At 35.8% G+C, this 24,434-nt stretch overlaps 1 protein-coding gene across 16 annotated transcripts in view; it reads left to right on the top strand.

Moving 5' to 3' along the window:
• Window positions 1-24,434, top strand: part of LOC139963609 (disabled homolog 2-interacting protein-like) — a 509,980-nt gene that overhangs the window by 414,834 nt on the left and 70,712 nt on the right. Inside the window, exon 1 of one of the 16 annotated variants that reach the window (XM_071964550.1) lies at window positions 1,318-3,959. The exons of 14 other annotated variants lie outside the window; for them this stretch is intronic. In XM_071964550.1, coding sequence (XP_071820651.1) covers window positions 3,830-3,959 — 130 coding nt within the window. In that variant the 5' untranslated portion in view covers window positions 1,318-3,829. Of the gene's footprint in view, window positions 1-1,317; window positions 3,960-9,077; window positions 9,497-24,434 lie in introns of those variants that run through there. One more of the 16 variants, XM_071964554.1, reaches the window with a different exon arrangement.

Raw genomic sequence — 24,434 nt, 5'->3', positions numbered from 1 at the left:
GCAGGGGGGTGATCTTTTAGCAGACCTTTTGTAATTAAAGCTAGGCATCAATATAAACATCATGCACTTCTATATTTTAGTTTCATGTTGGCTATTTTTATATGCAACAGTTTCTAATTTTAGTTGTACCAGGCTATCTTAATAATCAGATATTTGAATGACAATTTTATCCATTGTATTCATTTTATAAGATCCCCTCCCCCCTTTTTTCATTTACTAAAGTTGATGTTAACAATTCTGTAAAAGTTTATAAAGACAGGTTTTGTAAATATCTTTGGGTGATTTTGGCGCCTTTGTCATATTATCTGATTTCAGTTTCGTGACAGAAAATAAAAACTATGCTAAAATAGAAATGACTTTCTTTATCAGTGATTGACTTGTTGAAAACTGCATACAGTAGGTGGGATATTATATTTCTGAAACAATTAGTTGTATTAATTCAAAGTACAAGGAATGAACTATATATGCGACAGTTGCTCTTACCACATTACATTTACGCGGGGACTTGATTCAGGTTTTCAAGATTGTGTACGGTTTTGACAATTTATCCTTTACCGACTTTTTCATGTTTGCTAACAGTAGTTGTACCAGAGGTCATTGTCTTAAACACCAAAAGTCACAAATTAGGATTAATATTCGGTATAACGTTTTTTCTAATAGGGTTGTGAACGAGTGGAATGGTTTGCCTGTGAAAGTTATACAGTTTGCTAGTAGGGTCAATGGGTTTAAGAATGCTTTGGACAAGCACTTTAAGCATTGTAATCCGGTCTGAGTGTTTGTGTCTTCAGTTTTTTTTCCCTCTCCTATACGGTCCTTGATGGGGACTTGAGTGTCCCCATCATTTATGCCTAATAACTCTTAATTTTCTGATTTAAAGCCTTCAATTTTTTTTTTTATGTGGCTGGAAAGTAGGAAAGAAAGAAGTGGAACTTGGAAGTATTTTGACTAATTTTTGTGTTGTTATGGTAACATCTGAGGGTTGCATACATGTTCTATAGTCATCTCTGACACTCTGTACATTCTTATACACAGGCCATTACAGCTAATGAGCTCTAATTTCACATTGCATCAACCTTTCATGTTTCTAAGAACCCATCGATTTGAATTGGCGTTCTCCATGTTGACCAAATCAATTTCCTTAAATTATACTGTCTGTGTGATGAACATAGGTCTGGAGCATCAAATCTTCCTAGAATCAGCATTGCCTACAGATAGATACGTCTGTGTGGGACTTTAACATACAAACTCATTAACATTAGTTCAGGAAGTACATATATATATCCTTTAGTCTTGTCTAATGATCACCAATAGTCTTGTCTAATGATCACCAAGATTGCATTGCGTGCGATTGTCAAACTTTTCGTAATTAATTCACGTAATGAGGTTCAAAGGCAAAAGTGGTACTTTGGAATAACCTTTCCCTTCAAATAAACTTGCATGGCTTGTGTAAGTTGTGGCAAGAACAATATCAACAGGGAAGTACATTGCATTCTTCACAAGTATTACAAGCTCCGTAACTTTGATAGTTTATTAGTGATGTTGATTTCATGTAAGTGTGAAGATTTATTTCATTGAAGCTGTGATTTCCTTGTTGTTGTTGTTGTTATTGTTGTTTACAATTTTAAGTTCACACTAAAGATAAGTCTAGCCGTTTCCTGTTTCTCCAAAATTTTGAAGCTTTGTGGAAGAGAAGTTTGTGTTCTTCAAAGTTTGTGAAAGTAAACACTTCTCAATATTTCAAGAGGGATGGAGGAACTAACTTTCATTACATTATACAAAGGGTGATGTGCTTTCATATATATACCACTGGAGAATAATTGTATGGAAGTGTTTTACCTCTTTAACGAGGTGATTTTAATTTGTTTTCAACCATCTCAAAAAGTTTTGTTTGTGGCATCAAAAAACTCACTCTAAACTCCAATATCCCTAGCAAGATACTGACAATGGAACCATGAGGGCGGAACAGGTTTGCAAGGATTGGAATGTGGGGTATTTGTTCGGTTATAACGCAACACTCGATTTAGTTTAACTGTGCAGCCTTTGTGTTTCGGTGACCCTGTATCCTATGCTGTGTGATGTGTGCTACCGAGGATGTATGGAAGAGATCAAAGTGATATACACGGTTCATAGAGTTTAGTTATTTATCAGTCAAAAACAAACAAAAAAAGAGAAAAAGGACTCCTATATATCAGATGATTTGCTAAATTTTTTTGTGTGTGTCACTGTGCGTCACACATTTGGTCTGAATCAAGAAAGATAGAGATACCTGAGTTGTCATGGGAAGGTTGCATGTGATCTAATAATCCTGATTTCTTGAAAAGTTTTCATTAGGGCCTGATACAGTGAGGCCCTGATTGACAATATATAGGCTAAGTGTTTCTGACCGCTGCATTTTAGTGTGATAGGCTCAGTATATTCCTACAATGAGACATATAGCCTTCACTTGGATACATTTGATGGACAGCTAGTAGTAGTGTACACTTGGATGGATCTTGTGCTTTAGTCTTCTTTCGGAATCATTTGGATGACATTTGGTTTCACTCGTTGTTTTTATGTCTCCTCCGTGTCAATGGTTCATTAAACAGCAGTCTGAGCGAAATCATTTTCAATTTTCATGGAAATTGCTTTATTTGTTATATTTATAATATTTTCTTCATTTCGTGCATTAACTAGAATCTCAAGTTTTCCTCTTTGTTTACGTGTAGGGATTTGTATAATTGGTTGCATTGCAGACTTGAGTCGACTTTAATTGTTTCAGTTTTTTTCAAGGAGTTTTTGTTCGGTTGCTGTTTACGAGTTTCTGGATATCGCAAGTATATCAGAGTAGTTCTGTCAGAATCCTGTTGAAATTCATAATGGAATGTCAAGTTTTTTTATTACGACGTAGTTATTCATGAAGTATTTTAATTCTGGGGAAAGAAGTACCCTTGAGATTCGGAAATAAAAGTTTGCTTGTCGATGGTCAGTTCTGATTCTTTTTTTTTTCATTTTCTCTCTCTGGTGTCAGGAGTAGGGAGTTCACAGAATGGTTATGCTACATATAGGGTGACACAGGATATGATTTACAGGTCACCACTGATTCTGTTTTGTCTAATTTGACTTGCATGTTTAGACAACAATGGATTAATGCTCACATAATCATTCCTGGGATGTATAGGCAAGCTTCCATATATTCAACAACGAACTCCTCATTTCCTCTATCCAAAACAGCAGATGTTACCTTCCAGCATGCGAGCTTTCAAAGTGAAGGAAATTTATTATTTGGTAACCGGACAAGACTTATTGAAGTTAGTAAATGCTCCTTGTGGTTAAGACTCCCTGAATTTGGTTTCTTAATGAAGGAAGGAAGCACTATCTAATTCTTCATCACACACATCACAATGTGTAACACTGTGGTTTGAAACTTTGGAACTAATTCAATCAGCCTGTTTCAGCTTGTATTAGAATTGAAACATATACAAAGGCTGTCTCTGTGCAGGGTCGCGATAGCGAAAAGAATTTGGTCTCAGTGGATGGATTATATGGTGTGAAGTTTGTCAATTTGTTATCATCCACTAGTTGTGAGTCTGTTGGAGACTTCTCTACACAGACCTTTACCTGCATGAAGAGTGTCCTGGTGTACTTATAGTATTACAGAGACATGAGACAGCGTTCACTTGTGATGTGTACAAGACTTATAGTGTACACAGTAATATGGGGAACTGCTGCTACTAAGGCAAAACCTGTTCATCTACATACACTGTGACCAAATCCATTTTCATGTGGACGTTTCTCTGGACTGGATTGAAATACTGCTCTGGAAATATATATATACTAGATCTATTTGACAATGTGGGATTCACTGAGTCAACATTTTAAACCAGAGGGGTCAGCGGAGGGTAACTACTTGGTGGAGTTTGCCACCTATGAGACCTATGGGGTGTATCGGAGGATGTCCTCTAACCTGGAAGAAATGAGAGGTTGGTAATTAATGATGATCGGAACTGCTTTGGCACAACTGATGTAAAATCTCACACAATATTTTGAATGTGAAAAGGGGGGAGGGGAAGGTAGGAGGGGGAGGTGGAGGTGGGACTGGGAGGTGGGAGGGGGAGGGAATGTATGCATCTCCACATTCCTTATTTAAAGGTCAATTGTATTATTGGGCCCAACTGTGTAAGCATGCTAAAATTTGTGAAACTTTTTAAAATGTATCTTCTGAGACGGGTTCTGTTACTTGATATTATTTGTTTGCCTATGAGTAGTAATAAAATAGATAATTAAGTGTCTCAGTACTATGGTAAGAAATGTCTTGGGTGAACTTATAATGCCTGCTGAAGTTAGAGGATGAGTGACCAACCGTTGATTATTTTACTTTGTAGCTAGTATTTTGGGTCAATAATTTGATGAACTGTGAAACATTATTTGCACTAGTCATGTTCATATTCATTTTGCTCTCACAAGTTTGCAATCACTCATTGTCATGGTAACCCCCTGGTTCACCTTCTCTTGGAATTCAAATCAGTCATATCAACCTGTGACATCTAATTCTAGTTTAATACCTAAACTTTATGTAAAATGAAATTAGGCAAGTCCTTTGTCAATTGGTAGGAGAAAATATGAGCTGATAGTTATTGACCAAGTCTGAAACAATAACAAACATCAAGTGCTAGCTTCGCCAATTGAGGTCATAATTCCAACCAACACATTGAGAGTGATCCCTTTTAACCCATCGTTGCGTAAGCACTGTGGATATCGTCTTTATTTCCGATTCTCGAACAAAATTTGCTGCATAAAGGAAATGAAGAAAAGAAAACTAAATAAAGAAGGAATAATTTATGAAAAACATTTACATGAGGGTAACTTAATAAAGTAAGGCATGTTGCTTTCACTATGTGGATTTTCTTGTGGAACTGCTAGCTTTGTCACATTGACTCTTCAGTGAATGTTATTGTGACACAGCGCCCTCTATTTCAGTACAAGATTTTTTTAAATTTTTTTTAGTGTTCCTTGTGGACAAGTTTTTTTGATTGTTCTTTGTGGAACACAGTTGACGAAGTAAACAACTCCTGGTTAGGAAGTTCAGCCTTTCAGTTGGTAGATTTATAAGGGCTTTAACAATTTATTACAATTTATTAAGAGGAGGCCCAGAGAGAGGTGTCAGGGGAAAAGAAAAAAAATATATATAAATGGTAACATTTCTTATTCAATTCAGTCCTCAAGTACACTGGTTGAAAGAAACCATACCATTGACTTTGGCTTTCATAATAGAGATCATTGTAACAAAACAATTCTCCCAAATAGCAAGTTAGAAAAATGTTGTAATTTGGGACATATCCTTGTTGGCAAATCGATGACTGTCACAGTCAGTTTGCAAATGTGTGATATCAAAGTGCTATTAAAGTCAGATCTGAAACTGCTTACTTTCTTCCTTTTGAAGAAAAAAAGAAAAAAAAAATTTCAAGGTAAATTGTAAACAATGTCAACACTGAAACCAATGCCATTTGTTATGTCGTGTCAGTACTTGTTATGGTATGTTTTAGATTTTGTATTTGTAAGATCCTTCTCCATTACAGAAAAAAAAACATTTCAATTGGTTAAAGGAAACCATCAATCTTGAAGCACATGTGACTGAATGATGTCATATTTTAGACTAGTTCAAGTCTTTTACGTTGTGGGAAGAGGAACTTGCTGTACATAGATGTCTTCTAAGGGAAAAGAGAATTTTCTTAGCTGCTTGGGGGAGGGTTGCGTGTCAAAGTAAGCTAATTATCATGTAGATGACGATGATGATGATGGTTGGCTTAGTGTATGTTTTAAGTAAATTAATGTTTGTATTATGTTAGTTTGTAAAAACTATGATGGGGGAATATTTCTGTTTCCAGCTATGCTGAAACCATGAACCTATGAAGTACCTAGATACATTTTAAATTATAGTGTGTGTGCTTGTATGTGATCCTAAAGCCAATGTTGACACTGTAAAAATTGGATTGTAATCTTGAGTTGTGAAGTGGACAAGATGACGACACCCCATAAGCCATATGTGGTGATAGGCCTAGCCTGCCGTTTATATAGCAATGATTTCATGTAAAACTAATAGGTGCCTTATACTTTCCATAATGGTTGTCCAATCAGAGAGGTTGTTTGCACTGGTTTTACTTCAAATAGACTTTGACTATCAGACAACATCAAGGTCAGATTTTGCTGTCCCACAATTTCATTTCACTACTGGACATTCCTTTAAGAAGTGTTTTAAACTTAAAACAAAGTAAAAATAAAAAGGTACAAATATGCAACCTGCATTGAATCAAGTAATGATATTTTAAGTGTCCTCTATGATAAACGCAGGTCTTCTGAAAAACTTTTAAAAAGAAAACAGATTTTTCTGTTTGTGATTATGAATTTATGAAAAACATTGTTTAGGGAAAGAAAAACAGCAAATAATTTCAAAATTTTCAAGAACTTTTGCTAAACTAAGAATGCTGCATTGTTCATGACAACCAAAGGTTTTAAATTTTTGTGGCAGATCGGGAGCGTGACCGGTTACCGCATTATAATATTTAGTGGATTCTTAACATCTTGACTGTGTATTGCCTGTTTATGTTTGTTACCTTTGAAGGTTGGGGAGAGGGTGAAGTACAGTTGATAGATTTACATTTACTGGTAGCTCCTACTGTGAACCAAGTGATGAGCACAGCTGGACTGGGTGGACTTACACAAAGATGTCCTCTTAGGGGTTGCATCAGGGAGGCCAAATATTATTGTTCCTTCTGCAACTTGTAAGACCAAAAACCAGGGGGGTGGGGGAGGGGGGCTGGTGAAAAGAGGTGTTTTCAAACTGAGAAGCAAAACAACAAGTGCTGTATTACAGTAGGATAGGTGATGAGCAGACCTGTATCTTGAAAGTACAGCACTCTATTACCAAGGTGAAATTTTTCATATGACATCGAAAAGTAAAAGATGAAGTCGTGCAAGTTTACGGCAGTTCGAAACGATAGACGTACTTGATTAAATGTGATGTTTTCCATAAGTTAATCTTCAGGGGAAGAAAAAAAACATCTCAAAAGATTTGTGTTCAAGTCCATTCAGTTTGACTATAATCATCACGAACCAATACTGGATAGAATTTGATTCCAATTTTCAAATGTTATAAATTGTAATATGAAATATTATCTGTGCAACAAAATGTTTCTGAATCAACTAAAATGATTGATATTATTTTCTTGGTAAATCATCATTCGAAGAAAATGATTCTAGAAAGATGTTTGACCTTGATTAATGGTAATCTTAACTTTGAGTATTCAATGCTCAATGGGTCTGGGATTAAAATTATCCAGAATCTGGCTATAATCATGCAATGTGCGAATAACTAACGCAAAGTTGATCAACAGTAGATTAAGGAATTGTTTCAAAACATTTTGCAGCATGATTGCTGCATCAATTGGATCAGCAGGTCTGTTGAATACAAATTTCTTGATAGCATAATTTAATTATGTGAATATGATTATGAATTTTATTTTTGTTTGGTCATATTTTTTAAGTTCCTGACAAATTAAAATCACAACTTAAGCAACAGTAATCATGACCTAACCAGTGGAAAATGCAATGGATAAAGCGTTGAATCTTTCTCGAAACTTATACAATTAATTTGGCAAACGAGGAGGATAAAAGTCTTACAATCCTTAGCAATACTTCCCAGAATATCAACTTTTATTGAGAAATGATACCATCCACCTTTCACTTTCCATTTAATCCACTAAAATTTAGGCTGGAATGAAATAATTAGGCATTTACTTAATTCAAAGGTGTACACGTGTACAGTATGTTCTGGGAGACCCTTGAAATATTACTTATATACTTTGTGGGACACAAACTTTTCAGTATTGGACTTTCTTTAGTCCTATGTATCTAGTTAATAAGGAGGAAACAAATTGTGGTTGCCACAATGATCTCTTTTAAAGTTAGTCTCAATGGTTTTCCCGTCTTATATTTGCTGGGATATTACATTGACCTAATGAAACTTTACATTTGCAACCCAATGCAACTTTTAACCTTTGTCACAAAGGTTGGTACTCTCATTTCATGTGGTATTCTCTTTTAATGTGATATAATAATCTTTTTATGTGATATATTCTTCTTTTTATGTGATATCATTATCTTTTTATGTGATATTATTATCTTTTTATGTGATATGTTTTCAGAGTTACATTTAAAGTATAATCTGTATTGATCCTTAATATGATAAAACATTCAAATGATTGTCACTCATTCAACTTCAAGAAGCATTTCACTGCTAACATCAAATGACTTTTCCTCACTGAGACATCAAATGGTCTGATTTAACACTCCTTGATATGTCTGGAAATTAATTTAGAAATTCAAGAATCACTAGGACACAAAAGTACTATGGAAACGTGAAGCATTTTGACCAAACTGACATTTTCGGGTAAACATATTGATAACATTTATCCCAGTGAAATAGATGATGTAATAGCACTTCAATATCATATTTATCCAGAATTGTCATAGGATTGGGTTGGACAACACCCACCCACCCACCCCCAGGATAGTTCTATGACATTCAACTTTACACTTATATCTTTCCTAGTATTTGATAAATTCCCAGGAATTCCAAAGTCTACTCATATACAAGTGTATATTATTTCATGATCCAAGTTGAATTACAGTACAAATACAGTATCAAATACTTCTTCCCTGTGTGTAATAGTGGATCATTCCCATGATGCATAATTCATTTGGTTTGGGAAATAAGCACCTTTCATTTTTCAAGAGGGGTGAAATTTATAATATGTTCAGACTTTGACTTAAGTCATATGTCCCTCTTAGTTGAAAATCTGTAAACCGATTCAGTAAATGTTTTGAAAAATATTATTTGGAGGGTTTATCTATACTAAGTGCTTAATAGTCATATTAAGGAGAACAGAACAGTGAAGTTGAATTGACAGTGACATGTCTCAACCTCATTACAAAATGGTACAGTCCAGAGTCATTCCTTGACACTAAAGGTTGGTATTGACAGCCAATTGTATCTATGCTTATAACTCCTTACAACCAATTGTATGCTAGCAAAGATTTTCATTCAGTGCTGTCTGTTGGTGTAAACACCTGTAGGGGGGGTTGAATATGTGAATTAGTCACTAACAAACATGCCAGTGTAGAAACATGCTTTGGTAATATGACGAGAACACAAAATTCCTGGATATGATTATGACATGATATGGAGTTGGTGTAAAACTAGATCTTTGTCATGTTGTGCTGGCAGTTTTCTTTGGAAATCATTACTTGTAGTGAAGGAAGCATTCAGTTGGGATAGATCTTGCCAACCAGATATGCCGGTGTATAAGGACTGCAGTGAATTAATTATACTTTATTGATTGGAGTCTCAAAAGGGGAAAATTTAAGTGGTCTTCTACAATGGTAGCCTCAGAAAGCATCAAAAGCCCTGGATTCCTTGGCTTAGGATTGTGTTTTCCTAGGAACCCAAAAGGATATGCAGGTTTGTGATAATAATTTGTTGCTTTTTCAAGAAAAACATTAATTTTATTGTTAATTGTTTTTATTTTCAATAGTCTTAATTGCCTTCATACTGTATGTACTAAAATGTAAACATTCCCTGAATTCAATTGAATCACTATAATTGTCAAAGAATTGTCACAGTGAATTTGATAATAGGTGTATTTGTCAACAGTTGTTTCAAAATGAAGAAAAGGGCTGAATAGTTAATTGCTTAACTACAATAACAGCCATAGAAGTAGTGATTTATAGTGAAAAAATTCTTGTTGTAGATATTTTAGAGTAATTCTTTGTAAAATGTAGAGAAAAGTACTGGTGATGTTTGAGGATATTCCACTATGTAGTTTGGGTGAATTTTTTTATTTGTGTGGTATCTAAACCAGTCATCGTTTTGCCACCATTCTCAAATTATTTTGAGAACGAGACTTAACGTCATGAAACTATTTTAAATTAGTGAATTATAAAAAAAATTTAAAATTATTATTAATCCCTAACCTTATGCCAACCTTCGTTACCATCGTTAAACCGGACGCCAACCTTCATCGAATGGTATAGTCAAAACTAAAAGCAACCGGCGGCAACTGGGACATGATCCGAATATTGTTAACTGACGCCGTGTCATATGTTTTATGTTCTTAATGTCTACCTGCAGAAAATGCATGCATGTGCAATTTTTTTGTTGGCTATTGGCAAAAGGCAAAATCTTGTTGGTGCATTTAAACAGTAAGTAGCTTGAAACTTGAGGTCTGAGTTATATCAGATAGTTTCCTGTTATTTGATTGCATATTTAGTTTCCTACTTGTCATTGGTTCTACAGTTTTGCATTCAAGTTGTAATTGACATTTTATAATGCCCTCCCCCTACAACCCCTCCCTTCCCCCTCCTGACTGTGATATCTACCTGTATATGCATCTATTGGTTGTTTAAATTAATTTGATGGTGCAAACACCTCGAAAAGAAATGGTAACAATATTCAAATTCCCTTAAATGCATCATCGTGTAGCTTGGCATGGTCCAATAGGAGTTTGTATCTATTGTCTAATATCTCTGACTCACTGAATGTTTACAAATTGGGCTTTTTCTTAAACCCTTTTTAAGCTGTTTATATCATCAGGGTGAAGTGATATGCAGTCTGGTGGAAAGGTGTTTCCAGAATGAGTTGTAACAATCACACTTCTATTGTTGAATCCAGGGAGACCTGAAATATCTTTTTGAATACCGGTTTTGCGGTTTGAGTATGAGTGCAATGAGGCATACATAACATCATGAGCTATTTGATCTCTTGGAGGCAGCTGTAACAACTCATTCAAAATCAGCTGTGATATTATAAAGGGATCCAGTAAGGTATGAAATTGGCATACTTTTTGCCTCCATGCCCCCCCCCCCCCTTTGGCCTGGACCTTTTGGTGTAGTAACTGTGCCTGCTTAGGTGTGTATTCATCATCACTGACTTTGTTATGATAAATAGCAAATACTTGAGGGAATTTATGTTGATCTAGGTAAGCATATTGGTGGTTTAACCAGGGAGTTGTTCCATAACAACTCCCTGGTATAACTTTGCAAATTCTTTCCATGTTGATAGCAAAGCAACAGTATAGTATTTGTTGCCCTTTTACTCCCATTAACTAATAGCTCCAAGGAAATTATATCATATCCTTGAAAATATCTGTCCTTTATTTTGACTATGACAATGCTTTTTAATCATGAGTTTTACTTTCAGGTTTGATGTTTAAGATAGAAAAGTTACCCTGCAGTCTTTGTTTATACATTGCCCTAGAGACAAAGTCATTATTACCTAGTTGTATATAATGTGTGGGTGGTCTGTATAATTTAAAATCTCTCAGTTTTAGAATTGATCAAGTCATTGAATTATTAAGCAATTAATATAAATCCTGCTAAGCTTGAATAAAAAAATGAGGGAAGGGGGATGAGGGGAGGAGGGGGGGGGGGGAGGAAGAGAGATATCTAAAAAGGGAATATGACTGCTTAACTTGTAAAAATTAAAACCTTTGACTTTGAGAGCCATTCAGTCAGAGCCTTACAAGTAAGTTAACTATTTGTTTTTGTTTCATTGCTTGAGAAATCTGAAGTAATATATTTGGTGGCAAAAATGCAGAATTGTACAGTTGCGTCACCCGCAAGCATAGTAGAATGGAGATATGAGGATTGAGAGAGGGAGCTGTCCAAGTTATAGGTCACTGATAAGAGGCAACTCTGTATAGTATTGTGATGGGTGGGGGGATGGGGGAGGGTTAGGGGACAGAGGAAAGTGTATATTGCCAAGGAGATAAAGTGGATAGATAGATATGGCACTTTGATACAGGTGGTACATGTTGTTTGGTCCATTCCTCCGTCGTCTCAGCGGTCATTTTAAAGTGAAATGACCATCTGAAAATGATATGAAAATCACAAGAATTTATATTATTAAGCAATCCTCAGTGATTTATCAATGGATGGAATTTGTTTTAATTATAATAATAAATATTGAGGATTTTATAAAGTGCAGACATATTCACCGATAACGGTGCTCAAGGCGCATTACGATATTACCCTGCAGGTCAATGATAACCTGTCAAACATATCTGAGACAATTGTACATTTATATCCCCCCAAATGTCAGAGGAAATTAAAGGTTACCCTTTGACGTTAATTTAGAGAATTGTAAACAAATACCCTCTTAAGAGAAACAGCTTTTTTACCTGGAAAACCGGTTGCCTGTGTTTGTGTTTTATGAGGAGCCACTTCCCCTGCGGGTGTTATGCGTAAACAAAAACAGTTATTTACACATTGATTTACCGCAGCCGTAGGGTAAATCCTGTATGTCACTTTGAAACATTGATTGCAATATGTAACTATACACTACAGTCCTTGCCTGACCATTCCATATGCTGTGTTCATGCATGTATCTCAAAGGGTAGTTCACTGGGGTTCAGTCTGTGTGGAGGGAAAGGGGGAGGGGGGAGAAGAGGCAGATTGAGCCTTTTTCACAAAATTTATAGGCTGCACATGAAATAGTCCATTTAAAGGTGATCATACAGTTATTAAAAAGTTCTACCATTTCCCATGAGCATTATTTATATTAAAATATTCCCCCTTTCCTAAATTAATTCTGATATCAATTTACATTGGCAACACCCATCTATGCCCTCTGCTACCTCTTCCATGTTACAGATGTGTAGCCGATATCTAGATACAAAGCTAAGTATGTATCCAAATCAGGAAATATTGTAGTGCCTGTAAGTGCTCAGTTACCGCTTCCAGAAACAGCCTAGTAAAAAATAATTTAGAAAAAAGAACCAAAAATTTAGGGAGAATTACCTTGGTACTGAGATGATTGCAGAAGCATAAATTGCTATAATGGCCACCATTATTTGTCTTTTTTTTGTGGCCAGCATCATTTCTCTCCCCCCCCCAAAAAAAAATAAAAAATAAAAAAAATAAATTAATAGAAAATAAAAATTAATATAATTGTATATCTTCCACTGAAAAAGGTTCCCTCAGATACTGTATTTAAGCAAGAACCTATCAGGCAACATATACCTACAGTACTGTTTACATATATGTATATATATATATGTACTTAATAATTAAATGACATCATATAGAAGGCTATTTCTCTGAATATTACATTTGGTTTGTATTTGCATACATGGGTGTTGCCAGCATATGATGAATCACCTAAGCGTCTCTTTACTTGTAGTCAGAACTGACTCATTACTACCATGGCTAATGTTATACTTCATAAACCGAAGGGCTTAAAAAATCAATTCAGATTTGTGATGATGAGGAACCTATCATGCATGGTTGCATCCAAGTTTTATCTACTAAAGGGTGGTTTGGTTACATTGAAGTGATATGACATGATATGACTATACAGTATATATTCTTCCTTTTGTTTTATTTAAAGGAGGGACCACACAGTATGACAAGGTCACTAATTATTTCACAGAGATATGATAGGGGCATATACATGTGTATAATTTGTAAGAATTACATTTTGAGGAGGATTGAAGGAGGGAGATAAAATAAGTATAATTTCAATAAAACAATGTTTGCAGGAACGTAGAGTAGGATTCAGATACTGGACTTACAGTACTGTAGTAAATACGTGTGGAGACCAAACCTGATGGAAGGAGGGCGGAAGGAGGGCTGCTGTAGGGCCATAGGAGAAAGGGGGAGGAGAAGAGGGGAGGAGGAAAGGGGAGGTGAAAGAGACAGGGAAAATGGGATGGAGAATGGGATGGGAAATAAAAGTAGTGACAAAAAATAATACCAATAATAGATTTAGGGAAAAGTGAAGAAAAGGAAGAGGGAGGGAAATAGAAAGAAGGATAAGGGCACGAGAAGTTGATGTGTAATTATCTCATTCGATCTTACCCCAGTCGATCCTCATGTTGTTAAATCTTCAGCCAGTTTTCTCCTACCAGCTTTGTTAGAAATCAGCCACATATATACAGTACAGTAGATATACACATACACACACACAACTGAAGAGCATGCAGATATTGCCAAACCGGTGTTAATAGTTATTCATTTTATATGACGACCTTGAAAATCATTTCTAGGGCACTTTTATATAATTGGAGCTTGACCTGGGAGTAGACCCATTCAGAACTTACGACCTCATACATTGAAAAATATGAAACTATGTCAAACCCTGGCACGTGTCTTTGTTCATTTCAGCTATAGAAGCTCAATTAATTTCGAAGGAATATACCAAAATTATGGATCAATAAAAATGCCAGAGCACCGAACAAGTCATTACAGTATCTGAATAGATGAGATAAAAAAAAAAAAAAAACAGAAAAAAAACAGAATTGTGACAATTTTGATGAGTGACAAATTTCTGATGAAAATCGTTTGGTGTCCTTGTGATTGTTTAAGGAACCACTATGAGTAATCGTTGGGTGTATACTTTATAACAATAAGAAAAGTGTGCGTGCATGTGTGTGGTTGATTAACGGTTAATAATGTGTGGAGTTAATTGAAGGAATGCCAATGACAATTTCTAAACTTGCATGTATGTTCATCGGTTTTTTCTACGTATGGAAAGTATGAAAACATAGAGAGAGCTACAGTGTACAGCTCATCAAAAGAGGAACTTTTTCGTTGAAATTCTGAAGCAAACTTTTTTATGGAATTTACTACTGTATGTTTACAGACGGTAATTGTTCAAATGTTTGGTCGGCTGTCTAGATTCTTGTTATTCTTGTTTCTAAATTAAATATAAGTAATATAAAAAAAAACATTGTAATGTTACTGTACTTGAGAGTGAGTTTTAAAGCACCTAGGTATATACCAAATAAGGGTTTATAAATACTGTAGTAACATTTCTGGATAAATTTGTACTCCTGTAAAATGAAGTAGAAAGAATATTCTTAAATTGTTAATATTAGACATAAATTGAAGGCTTTGCTAGATATATAATCACAGACACAGATTTCTTTGATAAATGTTTGAGATGCTCAGGATCATCGGAGTCTTCTTTGATGTGGTTAAATGTGCAACCACTTCCCCATAGGTCCCATCTGCATTACACGACTATAATGTTATCATATATGGGTCATGTGAGCGACATTAATTGGTGAATGTCAACATCAATTGAGCATTATACAAAGGGGTCTTGTATGTGTTTAGGGATCTTTTGTGTCTCTCGTAAATGGTTTTTCTTAGAGCTCATGTCTATTCAGCCCTCGGCTACAATTATTTTCTTCTATTGTCGGTGGGTACTGTGAGTTATCGACAAAATAATACAGACATTAGTGAAACTTTCTCAAAGCATAATAGGCTTAGAGTATCAGCGCGGCACAATTCTCTGAAGCTAAATTTCTAAAAGGTCTCGGACAGTTCAAATGACGACCTGTAACTAATACACCCCCCCCCCCCAACTCTCCTATTCTTGCAATCCAATTGACCTCACAATGGTTCAAGAAAACTGCCAGATTGGTGGTGGTGTGTTTGAGAAAGTGACTGGAATACATTCAAAGCTATTTGGAATAGTATTGGATACGGTTTTAAGTCATTTAAAGGGTTTTAATTAAGACAAAAGGCCGGGGGGGTGGGGAGGGGGTCAAGGGTGGGAATTTGAATATATGGGCACTCAAAGAGAAAAATAAACTAAATGTTGTTGTCCCGGACAGCTGGTGCAGGGAACATTTGGGATTTATAAACAGTAATTACTACATCAGTGGATGTTCATTTCATGAACAGTTTCATTACTTCCATCATAGAACAGATTTGACCTATTTGATGCCTTATCGAATGACTAAGGAATCTACTGTACACTGTATGTGGCGTGTGTCTATTTTCTGTATACAGTATGTTAATGTCACACACCTTAGGCTTGTTAAAGTAGAATATCAAACAGGTACAGGATGGTTGAGGCTAGAATGTCATATTTCTACTAAATCCACGTCAGTCAGTCAGTACTAGAACGAATAACTTCAACGTGAATTTTCTCCTATAAAATGTGGCATCAGGAATCAATAAAGCCCTAATTGGCTTTTTGATTGTTGCTTGGTTTGCAAACTTTGCATACACATATACAGTACTGTAGCATGCTAATGAATACAAAAAACATATACCCACATGTCTCTCTCCTTTTCATTTTAATTAAATCGTCAGAATCGTGAAGTACAATCAAGACTCCTCAAGCATTAATTCTTGGATTTTCTTATTTTATTTAAATGCCAATTAGTATGGAAAACTTCCTGCTACCCTGCAAACAATTCAATTTCAACTTGAATCTGAAACAAAATAAGCTATTTTAAATAACGTTCGAGAGAAATGGCAAAGTTTAGCCCAACGACTACTGCAAGAGAAATACTTTGCATATTACATCTATGTAGAGTGAAGACATTAATATAATACACTTATCTTTTTCTACTGTGCGGTCTTTATATTACAGTCTAAATGAACAAAATTTCCTTCTAGAAGTCATTGACCATCCACTTGTATTTTAATTGATTCTATAAAGTCAGTAGTCAAGTAAGTCAAAAATTATGAAGTTGACCTCATAATTGAACCATCTGCCAAAAATTTATAGATGTGTTTTATGACTTCCTGCTATAAATGATGAACTTTGGAACAACTGCGCTTCCTTCAGTTTTCTTTCTTGGTCACAGAACTCAAGGAAATACCTCAAGGTTTACACCGTTTTAATCTAATATCAGTAATTAATTAATAGATTATTATGATGATCAATATGAATAAAGATTTTGCCCTTCAACAGGGAAATCATATTTATGCAGTGAGGTTCTTTTGAATGATAATTTGTCAAACTGTAAGCCAGTCACAAAGTTTACACTGCTACCACTACTTCTGATACTGTAGGCGCCTATTAACTGTTATAGTTCATTATTGTATATATTTTGCTCTGCAAGTTGTAAACATTTGATATACTGTATTTACCACTTAAGCCTTTCATATAAAGTTTACTGCGTTATCGACAAATAAACCTCGTATTCTGCTAGTCCCTGCAGATTCTAGATAGCTCTGCATTCTTAATACAGTACTAGCAAGACAAGTGATTTAATGGACTCAATTTGGAGACCACTTAATTCAAGTGTTCGCTTATCAACTCTGTCTAAATGCATCAATTTCAAATCCTCTTTATTCCGTTCAAATTGACAGCTACATTTTGAGACTGTTACCTGCTAAGTGGTTGTTTTTTGGTCTTTAGGTGTGTTTATTCCTGTTACCTTTGGGGATAATAACAGCTTACAGTAGGTCATAATGCATTTTTAGTGTTATTGTTGCAAAATGAAGTAATTTTTGTCAGTACTATATAGTAACTATGACACTTTACACATCAGTGTTGTGTACAACTCTGAGTGCTGTGACACTAGATCTGGAGCAGAGGATCTGATCCTGATCTGATCTTCCACTACAGATCAATTTCCTAGTGTGTAGAGCTCTCGCAGGTCAGCAAACACATGCAGGGCTCCATCAGCCTCTCAAAGGGTGAACTTTCGGTACGGCTGAACTCTGGCGCATCCCAACTTTCATAAATAATTGTTCGCTTAGTTTTACATACAGTTTAAAACTTAAAATGACTAGATGTGTGCTTCAGAGAAATGGTACTCTGGATATTAATTCAAATTGATCCATGTATAAGATTTTCAATCATAATCCTAATCTTGCTACAATTGTTCTCACTTCCCTTAAAACAGGACCAAATGATAGCTTATTAAAGGGATCCCTCTATACATGGTACAATGTTGTTTTCAGAGCTGCTTCTGAATTTGTTTTCTGCATTCATGGTTGTAAACTAATTAGTTTTATGAAAATTACATCTATATGCTTCAAATAACTGGAAATATTTTCTGCAAACACCTCAGATTTTCATTCTCTTGTGATGACTGTTCTCACCATCCCTTTAAAGACCAAATATGGAGGAAATTTTTGTTGTTGAGATTTTCCATTAATTTAGGAGTTTACATACCCATAATCAACATGTGTAAAAAATAATCTTCGAAAACCTACTATAACCCATCAAAAACGACCACGAAAATGGACATTTTGGGTAGTCACGTGACATGAACCTCTGGAATGTCTGAAAACAGAGATTGACCCAAAGGAGCCTCTGGTCACCGTGTGACGTCAAAGTTTGTATACCGCGAAAATCAAACGCTGATATAGGCACTGTTTGTACACAGATAGCGAACAATTGTACTGTTTTTGACTTCCAATTTCGAGCGTTTGAAAAGCTGTTAGCTTAAAACAAGAACACATGAAGGTTAACAACAAGTTTTAAGACAATTATAAGCAGAAATTTTAGTTAAATTGCTTATTTTATTAGCAAAATTTCCACTCAAATGGAGGCATCTTTTATATAGCGTAGCGTCAATAGGTCCGTACGGTACAATATACTTACATAGTACTTACTCGTTTTAATATCCAAAAGTATACAAACACAGAAAAAGTATCCTGTCAATAAACAAATTTAGCAGTGAATATCCTAATCCACGTTTCTTGTTCAATCCTGGGCGAAAAACTACCGTGAGTCTGTGTAATTCCATAGAGTTAGGTCTAGTTGAAACAGGCCTTGACCAGTACTAACATCACACAATCACAAGACAGTCACTAACGAAATAAAACGTCCGATCGCTACATACTACCGTTTTTATTCAACTCCTTGGACCATGCAGATGTCGGAATAAACAGAACGGACAATATTACACATGTATCACGAACTCACGATACTGGAATACAACAAATGAAATAGATAAATCCTAACATGGCTATTTACACATGCTGTGAGCCAACGCCGGCGAGAGTTGTAACTAACTACCGTACATGTACTAACAATGCTATACCCTTGGCACGGTATATATATACGGTCATCTCTTACAGTAAATATATTACTGTCAATTGCGTGATATAATGTTACATGTAAGGACGTCCAGGGCGTGTTTACGGTCAATTTCACATTAGCTATGTCCGACCATGGTCCGACACAGCTATCGACAGTATATAATTTTCACAGAATGAGACATTTGCAGCATACACAGAAGCAGGGTCATGCATGTGGACTCATGGGCATGAGATACTCCGGGTGCTGAAAAATCTTTCCGCGTGGATCTCAAAAAATTGATCCAAAGTCTGCGGCGTTTTACGTCGGTTCTTTTACTCGGAAATCTAAAAAAGCTGATGCTTTTGTTGGATGAGGTATAACTGCAACCTCCAACAACACAGAATTGTGACATTTTGAGGAAAAAGGAGTAATATCGTTGATGTTTTTGGCAGCTCAAGTATACGACTTTACACACTAAAAGTATAGTTGTGAGTGAGGTATACAAACGTTGACGTCACATGGTCACCTGATGTCTTAGGAATGTTTCTGGAATGTCTGAAATAGAAGCTGACTTTTCGTCCCATTTTTCACTTATTTAACGTCCGAAATTGGTAAAGTTAATTACAGCAATGTAATTGGAGTCAGTTAAGGATTACATACATGAAAAATGGTGGGATTTTATGTTCATCGAAAAGTCTCCATAGTTGGTCTTTAAACATGATGGAATGATGTAGACCTCTCTCCATACCACAGAATGTTGCACTTCATGATTTCATGCCCAAGCTAAATTTAAGCTCCCAATGTATGTACGTCAGGCTGTTTGTATAACATTGATTTCAAAACAAACTTATCTGTAGTTATTATCTTTAGTGAAAACTATATACCATATCTCCACATGATCTCTTGGAAACTGCTTACTGTGTGTTATTGTGCCTAGTCATGTTTCTTCTATTCTCTTCCACTATGTATTCTCCTATAACATATGGCCTCGTTAAGAGGTGAGGAGAATAGCTAACGTCTGGTAGTGGCTGTCTGTTGCCATGGTGATTTGTTCTCAGGTATAGGAGTATTCTGTTTCCTTAAAAAGGTTGCCTAACTTGATTTTGGCATTTGTGAAAAGGATACATACCACACTGTACTTCTACAAAAGACAAATTGTTCTGTTTTGTTTTGGTTCTCTCCCTACAAAAGTTCTGGGTTTTGAATTTTATCCTAGGCTTTCATAGTGAGTTTGATGTATTTGGTCATTAGAGAGAAAAACTATATGTAGAGATTGGTATAAAGGATATATGAAAATACATTGGAACTATTTTGGTAACCACGTTTCATTTCCAAATGTTCGAAGCTTAGGGACCTTGATTGCAATGACTTGCAAAAACCTTTATCGTCCCTAACTATGTACAGACACTGTGGTCATTAATGAATAACATCATTTATTAGATTCTCATGTTTTCTTCACCCAATTCGGCAGCCTATTTTGCTGGCTGTGTCATAGAGGATCTGGCAACCCTGTTTTTTTATTCGCACACATTCATCACTCGATCTATACCCGTCTCGTTGATGAAACCTGATGCTGAGATATCCTCTTAGCTTATGCCAATTAATTTCCTATAGTCTTTTCATTATCTTGCATCAATATCCTGTCTACCTGATTAAGGGAAAACTAAAAATTGATTTCCTTGCAATATCAATAAAGGAATTCTAATGGTTCTTTTGAATCTGTTAAGTGCTGGGAAATTTGATGTATAATTTCAACCAATACCTGGATTCATATCTATATATATATATACGAAACGTTGTCACGTCACACCAGGGATGATTATGATGCAGACGTTCCCACAGGGGGGATCGTGTGATTTAATGGCGATATGCGTCCCTGCATTTACAGTACAGTAGGTGATGGAAAGATGCACTTAGGATAAAAATACATTTATGTTTGAACCCAGCGGATCCCCCAAGGTTGGAGTAATGCGTAGGCTGGAACATTTAAATATCATGCAGTCCTGATACTTCAATATGGAAGTATGTTCTTATATTATCCTTGTAAAAACAGATGGCTAAATGTTATGCATTGATTTAGCTGTGAGTGTTGATGTAAACAGGAGAGGATGTGGCCCTTGGAGGTCGTTGAAGAATGCTCTCTCCTATGTAGATAGTCGGGGTGCTCCTTTCTTCCTCCTCCACTCCCTCCCCCCACCCCAAGAAAAAACTAACCATTGATATATTAGACATGAACTGGTAAATACTGAGATAGCTAAGTGATGAGTCAGGTCTATTATTAGGTCTACATGCAAGGTTATGCTTAAGTAACTACTTCTAATTTTTGGTGTATCTTCTGTCCGAGATAGTAGGTCCAAGAAGTAAATTAATTTGCTCGTTTGGGAAGGAGTAAATTAATTTGCTCGTTTGGGAAGGAGTAAATTAATTTGCTTCTTTGGGAATGTGCTTCAGTTATATACTAGATACAGTGAAGGTATTTCAGAGCATGGCCAGGCACTGGGGTAAACGCTCTCATCCGTAATATGTGGGGAGTTAAGTGGCGATGATTCTTGTAGCCTCTTAAATCTCTTAGGCCATCATTGATAAGAGAAGGTTTACTGTCAATATATATAGTGTACACATGGAACTACAGGCTTCCTAACTCCTGGGATTTACTAAATCAAATAATGTAGACAATAGTGTCAAAGCCTAAATACTACACAATGCTTTAATAAACATCAACTGTTGTCCTGACACAACCACAATATGCCCGCTTATGTACCTATAGACGTGTGGTCTTCTTATACAACTGACACAGGCTAGCTGCTAGATAAAATGAGGTTAGACCGATAATCAAATAATTGTTTAAAGATTAACGAGAATTGGAGACGATCACCAAACAACTGCTTAACTACTGCATTTATACTGGTTGTATGGGTATATCTAGCGGATGGAGCAAATTAAAACAACAGCTACGTAGAATATAGTATGGGAGAATGATTGAAGGAAATCTAAACAGGTCTGTTATGGATAGATCTCACCATTGGTAGTATATATATATATGTAAATGCCCGCATTCTTGGAGCTGGTCCTTAATTATAACACAATGCAGAAAAGTTGCAGAATGGGAAACAATAATTAATTAAGAAAGGAAATGACCATGGTATAACGAGTTATCATTTTTTGTACTCATCAATTATTGTTAACAACCGTTAGAAGAGAATTCTTTGGTCATTTAAACTGCTAGTTAGGTTTTCAGCCATGCGGTAGAATAACACACAAGGGCACTGACATTTTTCTACCAGTAGACATCCATGTAGAATTAACATACTGTACACACATGGTAAAGTTGGTAAAGAATTGTCATTCAATGCATCATCACAGTTTCCTGTACCTGACATATTAGCCCCTGCATATATGACTGCTCGTTGTCAGCAGGTATTATTGGCTTGCAGATCTCGAAAGCCTGTATGGAAACCGATCGGTGTAGTAGTTCAAGATAATGCCAGCCAGAATTTGATTTTAGTCAGCAGATGTTTGTACTTTTCAAATCGGAAAAAAAAAAAAAAATCTTAGCAAGTCGCTCAAGTCGTACAGTAATTCCATGTCTGTGGTATATATGTTACATAGAGATAAGCTGTAGTTCAAAGTATTTCTGCCAATGTATAATTTAATTGAGTTATCTCTGTGTGCTGTGTGTATTGTATGTGTACTATGTAGTATATATGGTTACGTACACTGGATCTTGAAGTACCAGCTACTTTAACCCTGTGGTCTTGCCATTCGCTGGTACACGTCATTACAGTCAAATCGTAACGGATTACTGATAGATACACGTGCAACCTACGGTATAAATGCAATACAATGTTAAAGACTCTCTCCACACATTCTTCTGTGTTTTGTTTAGAATCAATGAAAGTAGATATAACTCGAGGAAGGAGATGATAGATTCGAGACGACGGCAACAGAGGAGAATTAGACCAGCCGTCCTGGATTTAATTCAATTTTATCTGGAAGCGTCGCCCGCTGGGTACCGACGGCTGCGCTCTGCAGTTGTCATTGCAGAGTGCAGGAAATAATGAAATCACGGACTGACCTTTCATTAAGTTTGATTAATTCATCTATTCCATTTAAAGTCAAAAGTACAGAATTCTAAAGATTGCATTACATCACGGTCAAACACCATGAGAAATACCACACAGGTTTAAACGAGTACGGGTGAAGCACGAATATAGCTCCTTTAGTGTCGGTTGGCCAATGCATCGGGTTGTAAAGTCATTTTGAATTCATCAATTCGGAATCGATTCAAATATCAGGTTAAAAGGAAAATTCTCTGGTATTCTACGAAACCGACTACAGCCGTCATGAAAATGATAAATTGTAGTTCAATCTAAGATAGACACAAAAAAATTAAGTCCAATACGAGATTATTTGTCATGGAATTAATGTTAAGTGGCCAATTCAATTAAATTCATGATAGAAGGTATTCAGGTAGAGTTAACAATGAACATGTTTATTTTGAATGTGGGTTTGGAAATCTGAAGATTTAAGCTTGAAGAAGTAACGAGACATTTACAGATTTTGATGAAATCAGAACATCTGTACATAAATTTGATGTGTGATACATCACGATACCTCGTGACTGGTTGTCCACGTACATGATCAGCTCATTCAGCTGTGTGTTATTCAGATTCAGTCTTTATTCATGCAAGCTGACCAATAGATATGGGATATTTCTTCCATACCTTCATGGTTTACATTTTTCCTGTGAACAGCTGGGATGTCTTTTCTATTTCTGAGACAACAACCAAACTATTCCCAGAGTTTTTGGTTGTTTCAGTCGCAGCAAATCCTTTAATGGTAAAAATGGTCATATGTCAGTCCTGTGACTAGGTCTTTTCTGATTGTGTTTGGACACCCTTTGAAGTCCTTGAACTTTGTGCAAGGGGCCAATTAGGGGGGGGGGATTTTAAGAAATCACTCATAAATATTCATAACTTTAATAGGAACCAACGATACAAACACAAAAACCACTAGAATGCAAACATATCTGACCTCCTCAAATTGTAATAATTTTATTACTCATTATGGCAGTTTAATGGAGTACCATATCTCACATGCTAACAAAAGATGCACTTTGTGTGTCCGGTGTGTGTGCGTGTGAGTGTGTGAACAAACAAGGCACTATCGAGTACTTCAGTAATTTGTTCAAAGTACAACAAACCTTTCCAGGTACGGCCTCCTTTCTGTTTTGTAAAGTGTAAATAAACATCAATTGAATTAATAGCTAATGTTCTAGTGAAGAGAAACCTTTAATCAACTATTCCATTAGTCATTAAATCCAGCTGTTGGAGAACGGCCATGTTGACCTAACATGCAAGTTCGAAGTATATAGAAGCTATATATCTTACAAAGGGTTGGTACACAAAATTTGTGGTTTCAAAAAAAAGATTTTTTTTGGTTCTCCAGGTAAGTTGTAAAGTGTATTTGATGAGTGTTTTAATACCTCCTTTAAAAGTCATCAGAAACCATAGATTATCATTGTAAACTTATTTTGTAGTTATCAGCACACAGTCATATGTAAGGACAAAAAACAAATTGAATAGCTTTGAAGTAAAGAATAATAATCATAGCTCAGCAACTAAGA

This window comes from Apostichopus japonicus, chromosome 22, assembly GCF_037975245.1.
Source record: "Apostichopus japonicus isolate 1M-3 chromosome 22, ASM3797524v1, whole genome shotgun sequence".
Taxonomy (NCBI): Eukaryota; Metazoa; Echinodermata; class Holothuroidea; order Aspidochirotida; family Stichopodidae; genus Apostichopus; species Apostichopus japonicus.
Note: the sequence above shows the minus strand (reverse complement) of the source record. Positions and strands in the feature narration are given on the sequence as shown.